General features: G+C 52.7%; 1 protein-coding gene across 1 annotated transcript; it reads right to left on the reverse strand.

The window, feature by feature from the left end:
* Positions 1 to 3,718: 3,718 nt before the first annotated feature.
* Positions 3,719 to 10,490, reverse strand: LOC135299821 (serine/threonine-protein kinase pim-1-like). The gene is made up of 7 exons (XM_064419245.1): positions 10,358 to 10,490; positions 6,183 to 6,445; positions 5,999 to 6,091; positions 5,443 to 5,809; positions 4,645 to 4,824; positions 4,240 to 4,389; positions 3,719 to 4,064 (listed from the first exon to the last, which is right to left on the reverse strand). The coding sequence occupies exons 1-6, from the start codon at positions 10,488 to 10,490 to the stop codon at positions 4,283 to 4,285; spliced, it is 1,143 nt and encodes a 380-aa protein (XP_064275315.1). The 3' UTR covers positions 3,719 to 4,064; positions 4,240 to 4,282.
* Positions 10,491 to 19,231: the final 8,741 nt, after the last annotated feature.

The following is a 19,231-nucleotide window of genomic DNA, read 5'->3' on the forward strand; positions in this document are numbered from 1 at the left end:
AAATGGTGATATTTAGTCAGAAAGGTGGAGCGATGAACTTTGCAATGTTCATGTGTTTTGTCTCATTGCCAATGGTCTTGAACAACAAAGCAAATTTGCCAGTCAATCAGCCAGAAAAAAATGTTTGCGAAGTTTTAGCCCAGGCAGCAGATTTAGATAGCATTTGCCTGACGCACTCCAGACCAGGGAGGCCATTTTCAGCATGCATGATTGGATTGCCAGTGAATGAATGGCCAATTCCAGGACACACTGCAATCGAGATCTCACAGGTTGTTAAAGATCCTGTGAATGAATGGTGTGCTTGGACACATTCTCTTCCTGTGGCTTCTTCCGAACCTCAGGAATTGGAGATTTTCGGGTCCATGACAATGAATGTATGCATGAAATTTGAGATTTCAGGTAAAGCAAAGCCAAACAAAACTATTGATGTCACTCCCAGTCATGAATTCTACAGAAATGCGTCAGCCTGGTGCAACAACACCATGGTGACAGACAAAGGGTCACTCCAAGTCCCAGTGCAACTGCCAAGGGGATTCTTTTTGATTTGTGGAGACAGGATTTGGCATGGTATTCCTGCGAATGCCAAGGGAGGTCCATGCAGCATTGGAAGAATTTCAATGCTAACACCAGATTTAAAAATGCAGAGGGAACAAAAACAAAGAAAAAAGATCTTTACAGCATTTCGATGAGAATTGTGATGACAGGGTTTACACTTGGAGCAAGGCAAGGAGAATTGCAACAGCAATTTTCTCACCTCAGGCAGCATCAGGGGTTGCTTTGACTCAATTGGATCGTATGGGTTGTTGGCTGAACAAGCATGCTCAATCAGTCTCTCTTGCACTGAGTGACATGTTGCAAGACATGAACAGTGTAAGACAGGCAACTCTGCAAAACAGAGCAGCAATCGATTATCTTTTGCTCGCTCACGGCCATGGGTGCAAAGAATTTGAAGGAATGTGCTGTATGAATCTCTCCGACCATTCCAGGTCAATCCATGAAAATATCGAAAAAATAGAGGAGAGTGTGAAGAAACTTGGCAAGATCACTGGATCTTGGATTGAAGACATAGCAAAGTTTTTTGATCTTTCACCTTTGGGAAAAGAATTTTTAAAGATAGGGTTTCAAATTTTGATGATTCTCATAGTCCTCTTGATTGTAATTCCATGCATTCTTTTGTGTGTGCGGGGTGTCATGAGTCGAGTTGCAAAGAGGGTGCTTTTGGTGCAAACAGAAGGGGGAGATGTGGGAACTCAGTACATCACTCCAAATGCCAGAGCTACCGAGACAACCCTTGGGGGGCTCGGAGGCCCTGGAATGTTGCCAAAAGTACCTGGTGGCTTGACTTTGATCCTTTTAAAGAAATGACACCTGAAGGTGAGGAGATGAGAGAATTTCAGGTCTGAATGGTGAGGGGATGTTATTCACTTGTTAGAACTTAAGTTAGAATGCACTGTACAGGGGGGTTTTATGTGTTGTACAGGGGGGTCTAGAATTCTGTGCATGGATCAGGAGTCCCAAGATGGAGGAATTTGGGCGTGCCCTGTCCTTCTTCTTTCTTCTCCTTGGCATCCATGTTCAGGATGATGTTGGCATGTGTGGATTGGTTCATAGAATGAGTACACTTGCCAACAAGGGCAGAAAGTATTGGGAATTAAAGGTAAATATCTAATACGTAGTTTTCATTATAAAAGAGACAACCGCCTCGTGGGCGGGAGAGAGTGCCTTTGGCTGTCTTGCTGATCAGACCTCGGCTGGACAGACAGAAAATCTTTGTAGATAAGAAATAATAAACTCGACTGAAGACCTAAAAGCAAGAGTCCAGACTCCTTCTTCGAGAGCGCGGCCTACCCAGAACCACTTTTTCCCGTGCTGGGGCAGAGACAAGTAACAGCCGACCCCGGCACCCCTCAGGCCATAGGAGATGAGAACACAACACTTGACAACACTGAGTGCGAGGCACAGATCCGGGTGCTCCCCATGAACCTCAGCTCTGGGAGCACTGTCTGCCCCAAGCTCCAGGGGCTGCAGTGGGAGCCCGCCTGGGCTCTGCCCTGGGGCCATCCTGCAGGGACAGCTGGAAACAGGGAGCATTCAGCTGCCACAAACAGCCAAGCCAGGGCTGCAGGGCAGCTGCTCCAGCCCGGACTGCACTGCTGTGTGCTGTGCTCTGGGGCTGGGGCTCCCGACACAGGGGACTGAACTGGAGTGCCAGAGGAGACAGAGAAGCTTCAGCTTCAGCCTCACTGAGGTGGGTGCATCGGCTGGGAAGAGTGGGGAGGCTCCAGGAGATTCACAGAGCTCGTCCTACTGCAAGGATGAGGAAAAGGGAGTGGGAACTCAGCAGTGAGGAGAGCTGAGGGCTGGAGAGTGGCTCTGAATGACACTAAAATCCCACTGGACCTCTGAGACATTGCTGCTCCTCAGCCACTGACAGCATGAGTCCCTAAACCTGGGGCTCGGCCTTCCTTGTGGTCAGGGGCAACAAGGAAGGCCACTGAGTGATGGAGACAGCAATGGGCTAGGAATTCATTGGGGGAAAAGAGGGAGCAGTTGAGAAGTAAAAGGCAGGTGGGGGAGAGAACTGTTCAGAGAAGGGCTGAGCTACAGCTTGAGCATGGTGAAAAATGTCATTTGGAGTCATCCCAGATTGATTTGATTTCAGAAGGTATTGAACAATTTTAATTTTTGGCACGTGTCATGTTTTCCCTTGAAGGTGTACACTCTGCAAACTTGAGCTGTGTTGCTGAAATGCTCAAGCAAGTCTGTGCTGCAGGTGACACCATTTCTTCTTTGGTTGATTCCGGCCCGGTGCTGAGCTCCAGCAGAGCCCTGGCAGAGCCCAGAGCAGCCTCAGCATCCGCAGAGCCCGGCTGCAAGGAGAGAAAGCAGAAACTGCTCGTCAGCTGAAGGCTCCTGTCCCCTTGTCCCAGCTGCCCATGGCACCCAGGCCGTGCTGGCTGTGCCCAGAGCTGTGCCCAGAGCTGCCCATCAGTGCTGCCTTTGGGAGCAGGGCAGGAGGGCAGGACATGTGCCCAGCCTGCAGCCAGCCATGGCACATCCACCTGCTCAGCAGCTGCCCAGAGCAGGATGCTCCTGTGCTCGCTGCCATCTCCCAAAAGCTCTGATCCCACCTTGCCAAGCAGATGGGGACCCACCTCACGCCATCCACAGCTGGAAGAAAAGCTGGTCCCAAACGATGTCCTCAGCCTTCTCTAAGGGCACGGCCCATCCACGCCACAGCTGGTCCCAACATTTCCCAATCCAGACTGGACCCCATCTGGAACGCTTCCTCTAGAAAAACAAACAATAAATTATTGAAAATAGATTACAGACAAAAAGGGGAAACAAGAAAAGAGGTAAAAGATCTTATGTCTGTCAGGGGCTTGAGGAAGCACCAACCCCTGCATGCCAGGGAAAAAAACAGCCATGGGTGAGGAAGCCCAGGCTTTCTCCCTTTCCCCTGCACTGCCCCCCACAATAACCATGATCCCAAAGCAAACAAAGGCAGTGGAGCAGCCCAAGCCCTTCCTTGCCTGCACAGCAAAGCAGCCCCTGCACAGGTTCTGGAGTCCCACCTCTGCTCCCACCATGGGGGTTTGTTTGTGTCGGGCTGGCTGCCCCAGCCCCAGCCCCAGCCCGGGGCATGGTGGGTGCTGGGGGCTGTTGGCAGGGCCGGGAGTCCACTCCCATTTTGTACCCACCCCAGCCCATTCCCCCAGCCCTGCCAAAAGCAGCTGGGCAGCCGACTGAACAATCAGCTGCATCCACCCCAGCAAAGGGGGGAACCTTTGGTTCTTGGCCAGGCTGTGCAATGCCCAAATCTGGGAGCATCCCCCTGCATGTGGACTCATCTGTAAATTCACTGTGGAGCCAGGCTTTGAAGAAGGTGCCAGAATTGAAGTCCATCATCTTCAGCTTACCAGTGGCCAGGAAGAGGCTGTCATCCCTGATGTCATCCGCACTGTCCCCAGCAGCAGCAGCCCCACCCGGTACAGCTTCTCTGGAGGCTCTTTCTCCTTCCCTGGGCTCAGACCAGGCTGTCAGAGCTCTGCCCAGGGCCCCAGCTGTCAGGGAACCAGGACAAGCAAAACCTGCTTGGATGGCAGCCACCAGGGCTGGGCAGAGCAGCTCAGCTCCAGCACAAGGGCTGCGTGTTCCCATCCCATGACCCTGGTGCAGTGACACAGGCTGGGTTCCTTTGCTTCTGATGGCCAAGGCAGGTGTGGAGCTGTAACTTACCGGGGCCCTGCAGCACAGTGTGCCTGTGGCTCTCTCCCTTCTTCTAGGGCAGATGTATATCCTGCATCCAAGGATGACAGAACACCTCTTCTAATGAGGGCCTTTCCAAGTCCAGCATGGATAAACACCGCCTGATCAGATCTTGGCACTCTGGGCAGAGAAACCAGAAACCGCCGGTCAGTTGGAGAAGGCTCCTGTTGGCTTTGCCCCACTATTCCCTGACCAGGCCATGATGGATGTGCTCAGAGCTGGGCCTAAACTTTCCCATCAGTTCCCTGTTTTGGAGGAGAGCAGGAGAGCCGGACATGTGCCACCTCCTCAGCAGCTGCCAGAGCGGGATGCTCCTGAGCCCGCTGCTGTCTCCCAGCACTGGCATTCCCCCCGTGCCCAGAGATGAGGATCCACCTGGAGAGAGCCGTTGTGGCAGCGAGAGCTGATGGTCCCAGCTGATGTTCTGGTCCCTCCTGAAAGGGTGCTCCCCGCAGACCATCTGGTGCAGCATGATGCCCAGGGACCAGATGGTAGCTGGCTCGCCATGGTACCAGCCAAAGCGGGTCCATTCTGGGGGGCTGTATGATGGTGTTCCTATGGAATACAGATGGAGTTCATCAGGGGGCTGCTGCTGCTCCCAGAGCCTGGCCCCAGCATCCCTGGGCATGCAGGGACTGCCCCACTGGCACACAGGGTGACCCACTGCCCCTCTTTCCAACACTTGCGGTTGGAAAAGAAGCCACTGGTGTTGGAAGAGGGCAGCAGAAGCCCTGGAAAGACCAACCATGACAGAAACACACTTAGTGCTGAGGGAAAACCATGCCTTCATCCTCCCTGCCTGCATTGCCCCAAAATACATTATGAACCCAGAAGAAACCAGGTGAGTGGAGCAGCCCAAGCCCTTTCTCGCCTGCACACCAAACTGGCTGGGACACAGGTTCCAGGCCCCCCCATCTCTGCTACCCCCACCCATGGCTGCTTCTGTTCGGCTGGCTGCCCCAGCCCCAGCCCTGGGAAGAGTGGTGGGCAAAGGCTGCCAGCAGGGCTGGAAGATGGCTCCCCACCCAGCCCTTCTCAAACCCAACTCGGCTAAAGACTCCGTGCCATGAAGGGCAGCAAAAGGGAGAATCTCTGCTGCCACACCCAGCTTGGGCCATGAGATGCTGGGCCATCAGATACCAGAACCGGGATCACACCCCTGCGTGGGCTCACCTGCAAAATGAATGTAGGCTGTCTCTTGCAGGTAGGTGCCACAGCCAAAATCAATCAATTTGGCTTGCCCGGTGGCCAGGTCAACCAGGATGTTCCCTGGTTTGATGTCTCTGTGCAGGACCCTGCAGCTGGTGCCGTGCCAGACAGCCTCCAGCACCTGGTGGAACAGCTGCAGCGCCACCTCCTCGGACAGGAACCCCCGTGCCCGAATGAAATGCTGCAGGTCCTGAGAGTGCTCCAGGCGCTCCAGCACCATCACAATGTCGTTGGGGAGCTCAACCCACTCCAGCAGCTGGACCACACCAGGGAAGCCATTGGACACCTTTGCCAGCAGGACAATCTCCAGGGATGCGCTGGTGCCGTCGGGCTGCAGGAGGAGCACAATGCCGTCAGTGGGGGCTGATGCTGTGCCAGGGCTGGGCAACCCCTCAGCCAGCCCGGGATGCTCTGCGCCCTGCGCTGGCCCCACGCCCGCTCTCCCTCGAGGCGTCCCGGTGGCTTCCACCCTGCCGGGCCTCGGCTCATCCCTGCCCAGCACGGCACCTCGCTCACTCACCAGCTCACCCCAGTGATGGATGCGGTTCCGTGGCACCCTTTTGATGGCCACCTGCAAGCCAAGTGCAGAAGTGGGCTCATCTCGCTGTCCACCCTGCCCAGCCCCATCCTCCGCCCGCCTCCTCCTCCCTGCTCCTCCTCCTCCGCCCCCTCCTCCTCCGCCCGCCGCCGGCCCCGCCGCTCACCGGGGCGCCGTCCGAGAGCCGCGTTGCTGCGAAGACGCTGCCGAATCCGCCGCGCCCCAGCAGCGAGCCCAGGCGGTACCGCTCCTTCAGGCGCTGCTGCGCCTTCCCTGCGGGCGGGACGCGGCTGTCAGCGCTCGGCCCGGGGCCAGCAACGGCCCCCGAGCGCCCCTCACCCGCCCCGGCCCGGCCATCCCCCGGCGTTCGCTCTTTGGAACGCGACACGGGAGGCTCGGGGCCGGGGGCCGCGCTGCCGAGCGGCGGAGCTGGGGCCGAGCAACCGCAGCGGAGGCGGCGGCAGCGGCCGCGCCGCCTGTGTCCTCCGCGGGGCCCGGGAGGAGCCGGCGCCGGGGCCGGGGCCGGGCTCGGGCTCGGGCTCGGGGGCGGGCTCGGGGCCGGGCTCGGGGCCGGGGCCGGGCTCGGGCCAGGCGGAGCCAAAAGCCGGCGATGCCGCCCCAGCCCCAGGCATTGACGCCCGCCCAGCAGCGCCAGCGCCAGCACGGCCAGAGCCGGGCTGAGGCCAGGCGGCGGCGGGACGGGCGGGGGCGGGCACGGGGCAGCCCCGCCCGGGGCCGGGGGCGGGCCGGGGACATGGCCCAGCCCGGCACGGGGAGAGGGAGGCGGGGAGAGGAGAGGAGACCGGGAAAGGGAGAGCGGGAGAGGAGCGGGACAGCGGGAGAGGGAGAGGAGAAGGGAATCTTCTGTTGCTTCTGTCGCTGCCGCTGCAGCTGCCGCCGCTGCTGCCGCTGCTGCAACTGAAGCTCCGGGGCTGTTTGTCCCCGTGTCCGTTTGTCCGTTGCCCGCTCGCCCCCGCCCCGAGCCCCACGTTCCCCGAGGGCAGCCCCTGAGCCTGTCCAAACACGGGAACTTTGCCGAGTTCAGCCAAGAGCCAGAGTCTGGACTCCTGCACAGTGGCTCAGGATTCCCCTCGGTCCCTGCTGTGCATTGTCCCTGCTGAGGGTCAAACACTCTCAGAGCGCATTCCCTGAATGCAGAATTTGTACCTGACCCAAGCACTGCACTTACCTCTCCAGCATTGATTTCCAAGAAAAACAGGGGAAGCCAAAGTGTGTGTAGGTCATGGTATCTTAAAATGTCTAAAACTTGCCAACTCATGGATCTTAGCAGTGAGATCTCTTTGGAATTAATTGGATGGACAACTAGTGCAAGATGGAAAAGGGGAGCATAAAATAAATAGAGAAAAACGTCTTGAATTGTTTCAATTTTCATTTAATTTCTTAAAAGCTCTTTCAGTTTTTCCAGAATCTTCTCCTCAGTCCTCTATGCTTTTTCCAAGAACCTTGCCTGGAGAACGAGGTGCAGCTTCTGTCACAAGGTGTGCCACCAACTGCAGCTTTCCACACTGTGTGTGCAGCACAACACTTGCAGCAAAGCAGGACAAATATTTGAAGAATTTTGCAGCTTGTTCTTTTCTTTTCCTTGTGGGCTGGGCAGTTGTGTCATTGGTAATGTTTTCATTGTTACTGTTCTACCCTAAGCAAACATGACAGGCTACCAAGAACTCTTAGGGAATGCAAGCCTGACTGAATGCAGAGAAACAATCTCCAGAGCCTGCAGCCAGAAGTGGAGAGCTGTGTGATCATCATTCCAACACCCCCAAGGACATCTTGAAAGTGATCTAGAAGATGAAAATGGGCTGACAGAAGGAGTTTGTTTCTGTGTTCAGTTCAGATTCTTCTACATCTGAAATCAATTCTACAGTGTCCATCTAAATCAAGTGTACAATCAGTTCATGAAAAGCCCCAGAACAAACTGGACCTCTCAGGAGATGACTGAAAGAAAATGAAAAGGAAAAATGCAGGAGAAATGCATTTCTCAGCAGTGCAGTATTTCCCTGCCTGAAACCCTCCTCCATTTCCGCCCCATCCCTGGATCTGGCAGTGTCAGTTCTGTACTCGTTGTTGCCTCCAGCCCTGAATCCCCTCATCTACAGCCTGAGGAACCAGGAGCTCAAGGCCGCAGTGTGGAGACTGATGACTGGACATCTTAGGAAGCATTAAACTGATGGCCAATTTCTGCAAATCACTTGTAACAAAACTAATCTTTGATAGTTCTGTTGGTTTGGTTCTTTGATTTCCCTGTCTTTTTTTTTTTTTTTTAATATTCTTCCTAAAGCTAGACCAGTGTTTCTGTCATTTCTGACTTTGTTTCTCTCCATCTTCCCTGTGGCCACTGACTGTGACAATGAGGAGCTGTGCTCTCAGTGGCTTTAAAGGAATTAAGAATCTCCCAGCAGAGTTTTCTGCAGAGATGCCCTTTTGTTGCCTTCTCTGGAGCTGCAGCAGCAATGTCTGTGTGCAGAGCTGGGGCAGATCAGTGCTGGCCCAGCAGCTGTGCCCAGCAGCAGCAGCAGCACTTGGTGTTGCCAGTGCTGCTGCCATGGCCCTGCCCCGCTGCCCTGGTGGCCCTGGTGTTGCTGCAGGGCCTGAGTGCTCTCGGGGCCGGGCACAGTCCTGGGGGTGGCAGTGCCGGGGCTGCAGCAGGGACAGGCCATGGGCACTGCTGGGGCAGCACTGACGCCTCAGGCCAGGCCCTGGGGGCTCCAGGCTCCTTGCCCAGGCTCTCTCAAGAACACGGCCAGGCCAATGCTCAGCACAGAAAAGCCCCAGGCTGAGCAGCCCCAGGGTGGCTGTGGGCAGGCTGGGGGCAAACAGCATGGCTGGGGCTCTGCAAGGGCCCTGGGGGAGACGGGAAGGAGCAGCAGAGCAGGGGCTGATCCATCCCCAGTGCACTGCACAGCCCAGGGCAGCGTCCCAGAGCATCCTCATGGAGCTGCCAACAACATCCCCCCTCTGCAGCCCTGGCCTCTCCCCCAGCTCACAGAGGTGCCCCATCCTTGCAGGCACAGCCACGGCAGCACTGGCTCAGGAGCCCCTGTTTGCATTGCACAGAGCAGGCAGGAGCACCCCCATGCTGCTGCTGTGGGGACATGAACCTGAGGCAGCACAAATGCCATCAGCCCCTGGGGCCAGCAAGGGCTGGGGGACACCAGGGAAACCACTCAGCTTTGTCCTGGCCTCTGCAGTCAGTCAGACAGTTTGTTCCCATCAGCTGGGAGTTTCCTGTCCCACTGCAGACCCTGTTGCTCAGAGCCAGGGCTGCCTGGCAGCCAGCCCCAAACTGCCCTCAGCATTTCCTTGGTTTCACCTTTGCTTTCTTTACCCATCCATGATCCAGATTTCTTCCTATTGCCCAGCCCTGTCCCCTCCCCTGCAAAAAGCCCATTCCTGTTTGCCCTTTCCTCTCTGGCCCCACTCCCCATTGCAGTTCCTGACTTGGCACCACAGGAACGTCCCTTGGGTAGCAGGATCATCCTCCAAGTGCTGCAGGAATTGTCTGCAGGCTCCTGCAGTGCCTGGTGCTGCTCCCTTGCCAGAGGCACCACAGGCCAGGGGGGCACATCTGGGCTGCAGTGTCTGCCTGTGGGGCTCCCTGTTCTGGGCAATGAGGAGGAGCTGCAGAGGCTCTGCAGGACTGACAGAATGGGCTTTGGGGCTGCCAGGAGAAGCTGAGGCACCTGGGCTGCTGGAGCTTCTGAAGAGGAGGCCCAGGGCTCATCCTGCAACTGCTCCAAGGGTGGTTTCAGAGAATCCCAGAATCAGCAAGGTTGGAAAAGGCCTTGGAGATCATCAAGTCCAGCCTGTGCCCTGACACCGCCTTGTCTCTCTGAGCCTCCTCTTCTCCAGGATAAACAACCCCTGCTCCCTCAGCCACTCCTCACAGGACTCGTTCTGGAGACCCCTCTCCAGCCTGGTTGCCATTTTCTGGACATTTTCCAGCCCCTCCATGTCCTTCCCAAATTGGGGGGCCCAGAACTGGACACAGCACTCAAGGTGTGGACTCACCATTGCTGAGAACTGGGGAAGAATCACTGCCCTGGTCCTGCTGGCCACACCATTCCTGATCCAGGCCAGGAGCCATTGGCCTTCTTGGCCACCTGGGCACACTGCTGGCTCATGTCCAGCCTGCTGTCCATCAGTGCCCCCAGGTCCCTTTCTGCCTGGCTGCTGTCCAGCCACTCTGTCCCCAGCCTGTAGCGCTGCAGGGGTTGTTGTGGCCAAAGTGCAGGACCCGGCACTTAGTCTTGTTAAAGCTCACCTTGTTGGATTTGGGCCCTGGATCCAGCCTGTCCAGGTCCCTTTGCAGAGGCCTCCTACCCTCCATCACATCCACACTCGCACCCAGCTTGGTGTCATCTGCAAATTTGCTGATGCTGGACTCAGTCCCCGCATGCAGATCATTGGTGCAGATATTGAAATCCATGCTGGCTGGCTCTGATCCCTTGGCCATCCTGTGAGTGCCCTGTGGTGGATCTCAAGGTGATCTGTTCCATAACCTTGCCAGGCAGCAAGGTCAGGCTGACAGGTCTGGAGTTCCCCAGATCCTCTTTCCAGCCCTTCTTGGGGATGGGCTCACATTGGCACCTCCACTCCTCTGGGACCTCCCTGCTGAGCCAGGACTGATGGTAAATGATGGAGAGCAGCTTGGGGAGATCATCCACCAGCTTCCTCATTGCCCTAGGGTCGATCCTATCTGAACCCATACACATGTGAGCACCTGAGTGGCTGAGCAGGTCCCCAGCTGCTTCCTCCTGGATTCCAGGGGCCTGTTCTGCTCCCTGTGCTCATCCACCAACTCAGGAGAACACTTGTCCTGAGGACAATCTGTCCTAATATTGAAAACTGAGATAAACAAGATGTTAAGGACCTCAGTTTTTTTCCTTATCTTTAGTTATTTTATTCTCTACTGCGTCCAATAAAACGTAGAGGTTCTCCTTATCCCTCCTTTTGCCATTTAGTTTTTTTACAAAAACTGTTGTTTTTTTTTTTAATAGAAAAGCGACCACATGAAGTTCTAACTGAGTCATCACCTCTCCACTTTTCTTTTTCTGTAACCTAACATCATCTTTGGACACTTCCTGAGTTTTAAGTAATTTTTTGCTTTGAGTTGCCATAAAAGCTCCATGGGTAGCCAGGCCAGTCATTTTCCTCACTAACTCAACTTTTGCCACACTGGGACAGGCTGCTCCTACTCCTTTAAGATTATTTTCTTGAAATGTCTCTCTCCTTCCTGGACCCCTTTGTTTTAAGGGTTGTTTCTCTTAAAAAATCAGTACCTGATTCCGTACTCCCCAAATCAGCATCCTAAAGAGGACAAAGTCTGCCCTTCCTAATTCCAGTGCAGAAGTTTTGTTGCTGTCCCTCCTTCTTTCACAGAACATTGAAAACTCGATTATTTCATGGTCACGGTGCCCCAGGCAGCCTCCAACCCCACATCTGCCACCAGCCCTTCTCTGTTTGTGAACAGCAGGAGACAGAGCTCCCCTTGGCAGTAGGAGTGTTGCCAACAATTTGGTAAAACAGAAGACTCCTTAACACCACTGTAGCACTAAGAAGCAGCATTCTTTATTCAGCCAGATGCACAGAGCATAGCTTCTCCCAAAGCTGTGCATGCTGAGTACAGGAAAGTTTCTGTTTATATTCTGTATTTTGCACACATATTCATTGATTGCCCTGGACTAAACACACATACGATAATAATTTCCCCAAAATCATTAACATACTTCTCCTCCCCTTTACCCATGTGTTCTTCTGTCCTGGGGGTCTCTCTGATGGTCCCTGGTGGTTGTGGACCCCAATGTTCCAGTGGGCCTGGCTGAGCTGGCAGGACACTGAGGCTGGTGAACTTCCAGTTCCCCTCCTCACACAATGGGCATTGTGTGGTTTCCATAGGCCTGGGGTTTTGGAGAACAAGCTCCAGGTGTGAGCTCACCTGCTGTAGGCAATTGATCATCTGGTAACATGAGGTGACAGAATGGGCTATGGCATCACAGAGTGCCTTAGGTGAGGTTATCAAGAACTATGACATCATAGACTGCCTCCGTGACGTCACAGAACTAGCTGTGACATCACAGGGCAGAGGTCTGACATCACAGAGAAGACTATGACATCACAGAGTCAGCTGTGACATCAAAGACCACCTGTGTGACATCTAAGAATGCGCTGTGACATCCCAGCGGGGCTGTGTGACATCCCAGGAGGGCTGTGTGAGGTCACTGGGTTGCTCACTCCACCCCAGCTCCCCCTCACAGTTTCTCCCAACAAGTCCAATGCTGTTCATGCCCAGCAGGGTCCCTGTCCCCCGGTATCCCCCCACTCCACCTGGAGCCACAGCCTCCAGCAAAGGATGTTGCACAGGATCTACCCCAGAGCCTGACATGGGGACAAGGGGCCAGAGCAGTGTGACCAGGACATCAAGGACATGGATGATCCAGGTCACTGTGGCCTGATTTGGGTTGCCCAGGGCAGGAAAGATGTCTGGCAGCTGGAGCAGGGTTAGGGAAGGGCCTCCAAGGTGGGGCTGGAAGCCTTGGGCTGTGAGCAGAGGCTGAGGGAGCTGGGCTTGTCCAGCCCAGAGCAGGGAAGGCTGAGGGGCTCCTCATCCCAGCCCAGAGCAGTGCCAGTGAGGAGGTGATGGAGAACACAGAGCCAGGCTCTGCACCCGGGGGCCTGGTGGGAGCATCCTGATACAAGAACCTAATTGTGTTTATATCTATCACAGAAACACGTTTTTCTGAAATTAATTCTAGTATGGAAATCACTTGTGGATGGTGGACTCATCAGACACTGCTGGGACGTTGCATATAGCTCAGGGAAGAGTGTGATTGTTATTAAATTGTATCCTGTTCAACCATGGTCTGTTTGCCATGAAGAGAAACTTTCAGTTGGTTCCTGTGCCCTCAAGATTTCTGTTTTGAAGCATGCCCACCTTGCCCGAACTCCTTTGTTTTTAAGGGCTGCTTCCCAAGGAACTTTCTGAATAAGTCTCCTGAGAAGCCAAAGTCTCCGGAAGTCCAGTGTAAGAGTCTTACTGACATTCCTTCTCATTTCACCAAATATCAAGAATTTTATAATTTCATGATCACTCTGCCCCAAGCGGCATTTAACCACCACATCTCCCACCAGCCCATCTCTATTGGAAAACAAAAAGATCTAACACAGTCCCTCCCCTGATGGGCCCACCCACCAGCTGTGACAAAAGGTTGTCCTCCACACACTCTAAAAATTTCCTGGACTGCCTTTTTTTCTACTGTATTGAGTTCCCAGCAGATGTTAAAGTCACCTACAACAACAAGGGCTGATGAGCCTGAAACATTCTCTAGCTGCTTAAAGAATGAGTTGTCCACCACTTCTTCTTGGCAGGGTGGACGATAACAGACTCCCAGTAGGATGTCAGCCTTGTTGGTCTTCCCTCTAATTCTCACCCAAAGGCATTCATCTTCATCATCATTAGTTTCAATACCTGTGGTGTCCAAAGCCTCCCTAACATAAAGGGGCACCCCTCCACCTCTTCTCCCTTTCCCATCTCTCCTAAAGAGCTTGTAGCCATCCAGTGCAGCACTCCAGCCATGTGAGTCATCCCACCTTGTTTTTGTGATGGCAATTACATCATAGCTCTGCTGTTGGACCATGGCCTCCAGCTCTTCCTGTTTGTTACCCATGCTGCATGCACTGGTATCCATGCACCTCAGCTGGGCTGCTGATTTCACCCCTAACTGAGGCTTACCACCCTTGGGCCTGCTTCCAGACAGCCCAACAGCATCCCCTTCCCCCTTCAATCCTATTTTAAAGCTCTCTCAACAAGTTCTGCCAGTTCACGAGCTAAAATTCTTCTGCCCTTAACAGAAGGATGGAGCCTATCTGCTCCAAGCAGACCAGCTGCCATAAAAGTTGCCGCATGATTAAAGAATCCAAAATTCTGTTGGTAACACCGACCCTTAAGCCACTTGTTAATAATTTGAGCTCTCCTATTCCTTTCACTGTTCTTCTTAGCCACCAAAGGGACTGAGGAAAAGACTGCCTGTGCCCCTGTCCTATCAACCACTTGTTCCAGTGCCCTAAAGTCCCTTTTAATTGTCCTGACACTCCTCTTTTCAATCTCATCACTGCCAGCCTGGAGTGTCAACAATGGTAATAATCAGAGGGCTGAATCAGCCCAGGCAGTCTCTCAGTGATATCCTGTACCCGGGCCCCAGGGAGGCAGCAGACCTCTCTGTGGGGTGGGTCTGGTCGATATATGGGGCCCTCTGCTCTCATCAGGAGGGAGTCACCCACTACGACTACTCTTCTTCTCTTTTTGATATTAAAAGTGGTGATCCTTCTCACAGATGAATCATAATTGGGAGGCAGATAATTTTCTTTTAAGTCTGACTCTCTAGATCCAGGGGTTCATACATGTTCTGAAGTGGCACCTGACTAACGGATGGGGATCAGGAGGAGTTTTTATTAATACTTCCCCGAGCAGGGACCCATTTCCACTCCCCTTCATCTACCAAGCATTCTTCTATACAGTGGGAGGCATAGGAGTCCTTTGGTCTTTGGTGGGCCTCCCTTAAGGATGGAAGGGCCGAACTCCACCAATCTATTTCCCTTTCCCTTTTCCTGATACTCCCTTAGTCTTTCAACTTCCTCTCTAAGCTCAGTGACCAATGAAAGGAGATTGTTCACATCTTCACACCACAGGCAGATTTCTTCCAACACCCCCTGAAACAACTGACAAGCTCAAACACTCCACACAGGAATGGGTTTGGAGAGATGGATCCTTTTTGGAGGGCTCCATCTGGTTACATACACTTTTACTAACTGCAGTTTTCGATCACATAAAAACCATTACTACCAGAAATCCCAAAACCAACCAACCAACAGAAACACTGCAAACAACACACAGTAAAACTTACTAGCAAGAAAACGTGCAACCCTGCCTTAAAAATGCAGTTGTTAGAATGGTGGGTGCTGCTGCCTACTATCTGCTCCCAACAAACCTCTGCTGTAGAAAAGCAGGTTGAATTAACATTCAGGCAATACAGTCAAGCCCCCACTCAACACTCACCACAGCTGGCTCAGCAATAGAGGCTTGAAAGGCTCTTTTTGCAAGGTTTTATTCCAGCAGAGTATCACATGTGGCTACAAGGAACCCAGATGAAAAGAGAACAACCACGTGGAGCAGGCAGCTTAAGAAGGGGAAGGGGTGGAGGGTGGAGCTAAGGGCAGAGCAGAGGGGTTTGGTCTCCAGGGGAAAGGGCACAGCCAGGGGTATCCAACCAATGAGGGGACAGGGCAAGGAGAAACCAGGAATCCGTGAGACAGAAGTCCAATGGGGAATCTGTCTTTTCCCCCAGCAGGACCACCTCTATGGTAAGTAGTTACTGCCATTGCCAGGGCCGAGGACTTCGGAATTGGCTGAAATGGGAGAGTTCATGGGATGCTACACTGCCTGCTTGCCCTGCATGCATGAACTGCCTCGCAAGCTGCCGTGCCACGCTCTCAGAGCCGTGCCACACCCATTTGCCCACAAACTGCTGTGCCACACTCTCAGAGATGTGCCATGCCCGTTTGCCCACACACTGCCGTGCCACACTCTCAGAGCTGTGCCACACTCCTGTTTGCCCACACACTGCTGTGCCACACTCTCAGAGCCGTGCCACACCCCTGTTTGCTCACACACTGACATGCCACACTCTCAGAGCCATGCCACATCCTTGTTTGCTCACACACTGACATGCCACACCCTCTGAGCCATGCCACACCTGTTTGCCACGCTTGTTTGAAGCCTCTTTTAATCAACTCGCTACTCAGCAACAAAAGAAGTCGCACCCCATCCCTGCCTGACTCACGAGTGCAATGATGCACCTGTTCAGTGTTCTATGGGTTTGGGATTTAATGTTCTGTTTAGGAAGGTTTTGTCCTCATCATTGAAGTCCAAACATCAGCACTAAACACACTGAGGCCCTTTGCTCAGCTTCTCTGCTCTACCCTTCTTGCCAGCACTGGATGACAGCGTCAGACTTCACTTGAAACAAACTCCTCTGCGTGCCTCCCCTCTTGCTGAAGGAAAGCTCATGCTAAACTGTTCCTTCCCTCCTTTCCAGCCACCATGTCCACAGCCTCTTCCTGAAACATCCTCCCATGAATGTCTGTCCATTTAGAGGAGCACACACCCTTAGTTGTGTTTTGCACACAGGGTCTCTACTTCTGTGCTGTTTGTATTTCAGCCTGTAAGGGGAACACACTGTGCAAGGAGAATGCCAGAGGCTAAAGATAACAGGAAGTCATCTGGTTGCAAACAAACAATTCTGAAAAGTTTATTCCTTTGCCTAAATCTTATCTTATTAATGGAAGTCTAGTATTTATAACATTGAAAACAGAGATTGTTTCTAACAATCAATACAGAGAGTACTTCTAACAGTCAATACAGAGAGTATTTCTAACAATCAATACAGAGATTACAGCAATCAATACAAAGTATTTCTAACAATCAGTACAGAGTATTTCTAACAATATGGAGAATTTCTAACAATCAATATAGAGATCATAGCAATCAGTACAGTATATTTAACAACCAATACAGAGAAATAAAGAAATTCTTAACCTAAGGAACTTAAGGAATTTCAAGCACCAAGTTTTTCTTACTGGAATGACGTAATTTAAGAGGTAATTCAACAAGTCTATCTGCAAATACCGGAAGATATTGTCCAGTTCTGTCCATTGAGATGCAAATTGCCCTGAGCAGCACAAAGGGATTTGTCAGGAAGGCCACTCCTTTCCAGGCTTTCCCCAGGAGCCCTGGGCCAGTCTCTTCTTCTCTGTTCTCCCCTCCATTCCTACACTGCCTCCAGATCATGAACATGGCAGAGACAACCAAGCAAATCACTGTGCATGTGTGCCATTGGATCTTTCTCTCCAGTTCCCACAGAGGCCATGCCAGAGACTCCTGCCTGGCTTCCAGGTCTGCCATTTCCTTCTCCAGGTGCAGCTGGTGCTGCCGAAGGATCAGATCACCTCCCGCTCCTTCATCCTCTGGACAATTTCTTTGTCTCCCTCGGGAGGAATTCCATTCTTTCCAGAGGGCTGATTGATGCTGACAATGGCCATCAGCACCAGTTACCTAAGGAAGATTCCTTCAGCCATGGCTGATCCTTCCTTGAAAGAGAAAGAAAGGAGGAAAGAGCCAAGTTCCAGACTGTATTGCCTTGGGAAGAGAAAGGAAAGAGGCTCTCCACTGGGAGGAAAGCTCTGGGTAGCCCTGCAGAAAGGCTGGAGGCCAGAGGTGCTCCTCAGGGCACGCCTGCTGCTGCAAGTTCCAAGTCCAGCTGCCCAGAGAGGCTCCATGAGCTCGTGGTGAGGAGGAAGGGGAGGAAGGTATGAGACACAGGGACACAAATGCTGAACAGCCAGGTTTGAGGAGAGAGAAGCTCAGCATTGCAGATGACAGAGGAAACCAAGCCCGCTCCCCCAAGCAGGAGGAGGAGAGGAAGGGCCCCCCAAGCTGGCTGCAGGCAGACAATGGAGACCTTGCCCAGATGTTCCCAAATGGGCTGGAGAGAGGGAATACACGGCCCTGCTTTCCAGCTGCTCCCACCACTTCTGACCCTGCCACTGTCTTGAGACAAAGCCTGATGAAATCCTGCTCAACGTGGGCAACTGGGCCCTTGAAGGGCTTAGTGTCAGGTCAAGGCTTCCTTTCCCTCCCAAAGCCCTTTCCTTGGCAGCCTTGGGCAGGGGATTCATCCTCACTCCCTCCTCCTTCCCACAGCTCTGAACCACTCCATGGGCACACTTTCCGTTCTCCGTGTCCTCCTCAACTGCAGTGTCAAACTGGGTCAGTGGGCTCTGCCCTGAGCTCCCAGGAGCTCGCAGGCTGCAGATGGCAATGCTCAGCCGCACCAGGACACTGCCACTGCCAGCAGCACCCCCACAAGCAGCAGCAGCAGCAGCAGTTGCCTCTCAGCTGTTGGTGCCCCTGCACTGCAGCCCCTCCCGCTGGCACCAACATTCCCTCCTTGCCTTGGAGACAGTCCTCAAATCCATCCATGGGGTCATAGAGCCATGGAATCCCAGAGTGCTAGGTTAGTGGAATCCTGGAGTCATTGAATCCTGGGACCCACACTCATCTTTGATGTTGAGAAGATGCTGGGACATCACATTCCTGAGAATGATCTCTACTTGATTGGATATTTTCAGTCAATAATTATGTGACAGGGTTAGTTTGCCAGCCAACTGGCTCCCAAAGACAAATCTGCAGTGATGTACAGAGTTCGGCAGCTCATTCCATACTCCTCACCATTTGAATCCATTACTACCAGCCAAGAAAGTGACTCCATTCAACTATGCAGGCTTCTTTAAAAGAATGGGAGAAAAGGGTTTATTGTGAAAATATTAACTTCTATTCTCCCTGCCCATTACGGATTGTGGGATAGCCTGTACCATCGTAAGAGCACAAAAAAAGGAGACCAAATTACAAAGGGAAGTGAGAGCAAACATAGGTTTCTGCTCTTCTGCCTGGCAGGGGTATTTAAACAGAGACAGATCTGGAGTTCCAAGGCTGCCATTCAGATGGTTAAATGGGCTAATTGACACAGTTTTCTTGTAGGGGGTAGGTGCCATATGAGAGGTCAGCAGAAGCAATGAAGAGAACCTTTGCTTTAGCAGCAGCTACCACTGAACATCCACCTTTTCTACCCAGCACACTCAGCACACACAGAGAGTTTGGGGTTTTTCTCAATTTGGCATAGTATGGCCATTCTGATCCAAAGCTCCCATTTGCTGCAAGGGCAGCACACTCAGATTGATCCTGTGTGATTCAGAGAGGCTCCTTTCTGTGTCAGATGGCTGATACAGACATCACGCAGAGAAGGCTGAACCTTTTCATCTTGGAGTGGGTGATTGTGAAAAGCATCTATGCAATTATTCAAATTGCTTGAGTTACTGTCGGTAGAGAAGGTTAGTTCAGCTTAAGCCCTTGTTGGAGGATAACCTGACCCTAAATAATAATAATTAAAACCACGTTCAGTAACTGTTTTTCAAGACTTGTTTTATTCACAGCCTAGAACTGAAAGAATTTCTATTATTTAGAACAGGTAAACAAATTAACATCTGTGGGTCTTTGCAACAGAAACTTATGTCAGGGTTGATATTTCAGCCAAGACTATGACTTTAGACACTGTTACAGGAATACAACAAAGATAATAGTTC

This window comes from Passer domesticus, chromosome 4 (genome assembly GCF_036417665.1).
Source record: "Passer domesticus isolate bPasDom1 chromosome 4, bPasDom1.hap1, whole genome shotgun sequence".
NCBI lineage: Eukaryota > Metazoa > Chordata > Aves > Passeriformes > Passeridae > Passer > Passer domesticus.